Raw genomic sequence first — 6,176 nt, forward strand, 5'->3', positions numbered from 1 at the left:
TTACACGAGTGAGTCACTAAACTTTAAATTTACACTAAACTTTTGATGGGAAGCATATATCCATGGCTTAAAATTCTGATTTAAACACTTCCCATCGATCTGACAAATCAACATTACACTAGACTAGTTTTTTAACGCTCAATCTTTGAAATTTGACATGGAGCATAGATTTCAATAGATTGGATACTGTTTCCCATGAGCTAGGAGTTTCATGGAAAGCCGAAGACACGGTTTCGATTCATGGTAAGATTTTGATAGATACCAGGTCATAATGGATGAATGAGTGCAAGCCGTTTCTGGTGCTTCCTGTCGTGATGTTGCTGAATCACTGCTAAATGCTGCGTAAAACCATGCTCGCACGCTCATTCACGTACACACGCACACACGCACACACGCACACACTCATTCACAAGCTCACTCGAACTATGAGACGGTTTATATATTGTCCCCGTCGCGGTATTCATGATTTATGTCGCCTTGTTCTTGTGACATGTGTGAAGCGTTGTTGTATCCCTGGCGTGATCGAAGTGCACTGAACAACAAGCGACCTGTTTTACCGTACATTCCACGATGTCATAACGAAAGTAGCTACTGCGCATGTGCAGATACTGTGCAGGTAGAGGAAGTGTGGTCATTGCTGTAGACCTAGTTGCCCTTGGTTATCCGTTCAACTGTCGTTACCTGTAAGGTAAGAATGTTCGATTTGGCTTGTCCTTTGAGATACGGAGACATACCTACGTATGAAATGTAGTAGATGTTAGGTTGAACTAGTCGTGGGTTGAACTTCCACACACATTATTGTAATGTCATAACAGCCTCCTTTAGAGTGTGTGTGTGTGTGTGTGTGTGTGTGTTTGTGTGTGTGTGTGTGTGTGTGTGAGAGAGAGAGAGAGAGAGAGAGAGAGAGAGAGAGGGTGTTGGTTGTTTGGTATCGGCGCGTCTTTGTCTGTTTGTTTAAAGCCGCACTCATCCATATCCCAGCTATGTTGCATCGATTGAGAGACATGTAGCAGTTTAGCAGAATTATTCACTCACCCACTTGTAATATGCCTTGGGCAATGCGTGAGTCAAGTGGTTAAAGCGATCACTCGTCACGCCACAGAAACAGGTTCGATTCTCCTATTTCTGGTGTTCTCGCCCGTGGAGACATTGCTGGAAAAGTACTTAATGCGGGGTAAAACCACACTCACTCACTCACCCGCCTATTAAGCACGTTGCAAACGTTAGATGATCCATGACCTCGTTAATTATTAAATGTCTTTTTTTCATTACTTGTCATTGAGCACTTGGTTTACAAATGCAATAGGTATCTGCTCACATAATAATCTAAGTGACAATAGTAAGATTTGCCAGTGTTTAATGATTTGCCAGTGTTGTGTTTTGGTGTCTGATTTCTCCGAAAATGCTCCTCTCACATAAATCTGTATCGTTGTGTACTTTCTGCGGTCTATATACATACGATTTTTTGAGTCGGTCGATTGGTTGTTGTTTAACGTGGCATTTAGAAGTATTCTAGCTACATGGCGTTCGTCTGTAACTAACCTGGACATTCCAACTATCAACAGCATGAGCATCGATCTACGCAGTTTGGGTACGATGGCATGTGTCTATCAAGTCAGCGAGCCTGACCGCCCTATGCCGTTAGTCACTTCCTACGACAAGCATGTTGACGGCTCCAAGGTTGTTGAGACATTTTGCTGATGTCGTTTGTCATTAGGTGTTATGTAACTAGCAGGAATCGAACCAATCGACTTCAATGAAATAATATTGGCTTGTCATCAACATATTTACGTTCTTGGATTTCTCTACTAATCACTCAGCAATTCCTGCTACTTTGTGATGACACGTCGTATAGGTACAGTTTATTGTGGACCATATCTCAATATCATTCCATTGGGATGACACAAACTACGGTGCAAGGGTGATTAATAAGGGATGGAACACCTCAAGAGTGCTATATTTGGGACTCCACCCTCTCAGTAAAGTGCGGATTCCTGTATTCTGTAGGATGAATCCCATCCGAGATTCGAGCCCACTTCCTCCGAATCAGGGACCCGACCCACAAAACGTTTATTGCTTTACGACATTCGATAATGAAGCCGATAATGAACTAAAGAGTTCTGAAAGGTAAAGTTGCGAACGCTTTCTTGATCGGGACCCGACAGCTAATATCACTTCTCAGTTCAAAAAAGAGTTGATGTAAAACTAATGACAGAAAATCATTCATGTTCATTTTAAATTATTGTGACCATTTTATCTTTGCCAGACAAACATGTCGGATCTTGTCTCAGCGACTGCCATCAAGGACTTTCTAGCAGAGTGCCCAATATGTGCAGAACACTTTGACGAGGAAACACGGATCCCTCGTCGAATACCGTGCACCCAGTCCATATGTCAGCCTTGTCTAGAGAAATGCAGCAGAGGCACTACAGTCTTAGAATGTCCCATGTGTCGGGAGCGGCATTACCTGCATGGTGGAGTGCAGTCCCTGCCCAAAGAGACTGTCATCTTGAAGACTCTGGACTACCTCAAGATCCAAAAAGGCATCAGGATGTCTTGCACAGATTGTCCTGAGAAAGAAACAGCTGTAGCTCAGTGTGACAACTGTGGAACATTTTTATGTCAGATCTGCATACAAGCTCATAAACGAAATATTGTAACAAAGGATCACACCGTTAACACCTTTGATGAGATCAAAGGGCGACATGTGCAGAGCTTCCGTCGTCGACATCAGTGTAGTCAACACCAACAGCCTTTACAGTTCTACTGCCGCAATTGTACCAAGGTCGTGTGTGTGTCCTGCACTGTAGTAGATCACGATAAAGGGAATGGACATAGCATCGTGACCGTAGATGCTGCACACCAAGAACAAATAGAGTCCACAAAGGACGTTTTAGGCAGGGTGGAGGAAAAGAGAAAGAATCTTCGCAAAATGGAGTCATATCTGCAAACGAAGATACACAACGTAAGACAATCACAGAAAGTAGCGACAGATGATATAAACAGAGTCTTTGAAGGCCTGTTTGATGATCTGAAACAAAGACGAACGATCCTTTTGTCAGATGTTGATGAGAAATCCGCTAAGAATCTAAAGCTGATTGAGGAGGCCTTGCATGCAACGCAGACTCAACTGACTAATATTAAGACTTGTATTGACTATTCCAGTGAGGTTCGCAGCAAAGCTGACAAGATAGAAGATCTACAAATATTGGTATCATCTGAGGCCTCTTTGAACTCCATGTTGAAAAAGACAGTAGAGGATATACCCTTTGACAGGACTGGGGTTACCTTTGTCAGTGCAAATATGAAACATCTTCAGGATAGTATCAAGGTGGCTGGAATGGTCAGAACAGTTACGTTCTATCCAACAGAGAGGTTGCATGATACACATGATTCTGCAGCATATACTGCTATCGTACAAGAGCCAGCAGAGTTACCTACAGGTAGGTACAGATTCCACATCGTTCTTTGTGATGTCTACTTGCTGGAAGGACTTATAGTCCAGGAACTATGTTATTGCCGATATTCCAGATACAACCAAAAGATAGTATCCAATGTATAACTCTTCGTTGCAATCAACAGTCTTATGTCATGAAAAGAAATACTCATGCATATTATATATTTAGTTTGAGAATCAACCTAAAGGTATTGACATCACTGACTTATAGGGAGTAATGGACGTTGACAATCCACCGTTGTCCTTTGAAAGCCATTCTCATGAGCAGATCCACTACTCTCTGTGTTGAGTACAGTCCTGATTATACAGTGTATTCTTTTATTTGCGTATATTAGTGCAGAGATTTGGTTCGAATTGTCCAGACAAAATTAGTTACGGACCTTCGATATACAAACTGTAGCCTGGTTCTTTGATTTGCAACTTCACAGGTGGACGACAAACCAGAACAAGCAAATTAAAACTGGATTATTGTCGAGAGTGGCCTAAACCAATTGCAGAACCAAATTAATATGTGATACCCCAGGTACATAACCTCATCAAGGGAATGTTGAATTTATGTTGCACTTCTTGTTATTTAATATTTCACTTTTTCAGCCGATAAATACTTTTGTAGTGCGTGAGTTAAGAAATAAAGTCACATCGGCAATATTTTAGCCATTCCGTAACTTAAACAAAGTTATAATTTCATATTTGATAGAGGTAAGTTATAAAAATAAACACTTGGATGTTCAGGCTACAGCTGCCAACGAATGAAAGTAAATCACTATACTGACATGCCATGTGGACTTTCAGTGCATTTCCTTCCTACATGGACACATGCTGGATTTACATTATCACTCCAGCTGCCAGCAGTTGTCGACCAATCGAGCCATAAACTGAAATAATACAAATGCTACAATTATAAACTGGTAGATGTGAAAATACGCCGTTAGGCATGGTAATGATATTGTAACGGGTAAACATGACATTACAGTAATGATGGAAGTCAGCATATGTCTTTGGATGCACATAAAGACTAATGTCTTGTTTCAGTGACGGAAATGGACCGAAGGATGCCTGACAAGGAGATAACAAGTAGGATCCTCGACTTCTTGATAGCAGAAAAAATGTCATGTTTCAATTTTATGTTTGTCAGTTGATTTCGACATGTCACTACCACTTTCGACAACTTGTAACCGGTAGTTTATCTTATAGTAGAGAACATTAAAGTGTCTTTGTGTTAGCTTATCATTAGTGTCTGCTTATTTGCCTGGTCCCAACATGATGGTCTACAGATAGACACCATATAGCTGGAATACTGTTGAGAGCGGCGTTAAGCATCAAAGAAATAAAGAAACAAACGAACTTTCCTTTCTGTTTGGAAGATTTATAATTTTGCACGTTTGCTTGAAACAGGATGCATTATTATGTACATCTTCTGCACACAGGCCCGACTCTGGAATGGGACCCAAGAACTGCCAAAAGCATCATTGAGGTATCTGAAGACGTCATCACAAATACTCCATCAAGCGCTCCTGTGCCTAATACAGGATGTCGGATACAAAATGCCAGATCGTGTCTGGCGTCCAGACCACTGATTGTCAGTCGTGGTCAACGTTGCCTGTATGGAGTTAAGTTGTGGTTTTCGATACAGCAATTGACAGGGGGGACTAAGCTTATACAGGAGATAGCCTTGACCCCTACCCCTGAAGATGCTGTCCGGAATCAACACATTGGACTGAGTGTGTTTGTTGCAACATGCATCAAACACAAACGGAAACTCTGTCTCTGCGTAAGCTACAACAAGGAGCCCCTAACCCACCTTCCAATCACTCTTAACCAAGTTGGACAGTCTTATGACCTTCAGCTGTTTTTTCTACTGGATGGAACTTGTGACAAGATCTTAGTTATCAATGCAGCTGACAACACAGTGCACAGCACTGTTACAGATGTACAGTTTGACAAACCTATGTGGGTTATGATGTATGTTTGTGATCCCACAACAGCAAAAGTGAGGGGAGAACTGATATCAGGCCACAAAGTCAAAGGAACGTGTGTCAACTACTGTTTGCAGTGTCTGGTTACAGTTGAAAATACCTCTCCCCCTTCCTCAAAAGAAAACCCCAAAATAGAATGAATGAATGAATGAATGAATGAATGAATGAATGATATATAAACAAATGCAGGAAAAAACAAAGGGAAATATAACTAAAAAATTACAAAAACGCATACGTAACATTTAACAGGTTGTGACACATAACCAGTATACTGTGACAGTTTGATTATGTGTAGTCGAGTTTGATATCAGAAAATAATAAAACAGCATTTGGGATGAAATCAGTTTTTATTGTTTATGGAAAGCACATGGAATAAGTGTTCAGTCAGTTGAAGAGAAAAATGGAATGTTGTCTACAGGACATGAACAACGTCTTCAAAACTGAGGCACCCATTTTATCGAAGTCGGGATCTCCTGTTGCCTCCATCAGCTCAGACACATGCATGGATACGTTGGGGCATAGAGATAAAGGCCACAGGAATATTCGCCTTGTAATGCTCGTGGTGGCTGACATCTGAAAACTCTACCCCATGTTCGTCTTAGAGGTGTTCAGTGGAGTTTACGTCTGGTGAATAAGCGGACCAGTTCATCACAATGATTCCTGTGTTCTGAAGGAAGGCTTGTGTCACTCTTGCGGCATGGGGCGTGGGTTGTCATGCCTGAATATCAGCTGACGTCGTTGGT

At 41.5% G+C, this 6,176-nt stretch overlaps 1 protein-coding gene across 1 annotated transcript; it reads left to right on the forward strand.

Annotated features, from left to right (window-relative positions):
* The first annotated feature begins 595 nt into the window (after positions 1-595).
* On the forward strand, positions 596-5,773 carry LOC137284072 (E3 ubiquitin-protein ligase TRIM33-like). The gene is made up of 4 exons (XM_067815746.1): positions 596-688; positions 2,267-3,443; positions 4,490-4,531; positions 4,885-5,773. Exons 2-4 carry the CDS (start codon positions 2,273-2,275, stop codon positions 5,571-5,573), a joined length of 1,902 nt encoding a protein of 633 aa, XP_067671847.1. The 5' UTR covers positions 596-688; positions 2,267-2,272; the 3' UTR covers positions 5,574-5,773.
* Positions 5,774-6,176: the final 403 nt, after the last annotated feature.

Source organism: Haliotis asinina, chromosome 1 (genome assembly GCF_037392515.1).
Source record: "Haliotis asinina isolate JCU_RB_2024 chromosome 1, JCU_Hal_asi_v2, whole genome shotgun sequence".
In the NCBI taxonomy this organism is placed as follows: domain Eukaryota; kingdom Metazoa; phylum Mollusca; class Gastropoda; order Lepetellida; family Haliotidae; genus Haliotis; species Haliotis asinina.

Bases quoted from the DNA above. Each gene is read 5' to 3' on its own strand.
- LOC137284072 (XM_067815746.1), top strand. From the start codon at position 2,273: ATGTCGGATCTTGTCTCAGCGACTGCCATCAAGGACTTTCTAGCAGAG. The intron at 3,444-4,489 runs GTAGGTACAGAT...GTCTTGTTTCAG, and splicing joins GCCAGCAGAGTTACCTACAG to TGACGGAAATGGACCGAAGG. The intron at 4,532-4,884 runs GTAGGATCCTCG...TTCTGCACACAG, and splicing joins GCCTGACAAGGAGATAACAA to GCCCGACTCTGGAATGGGAC.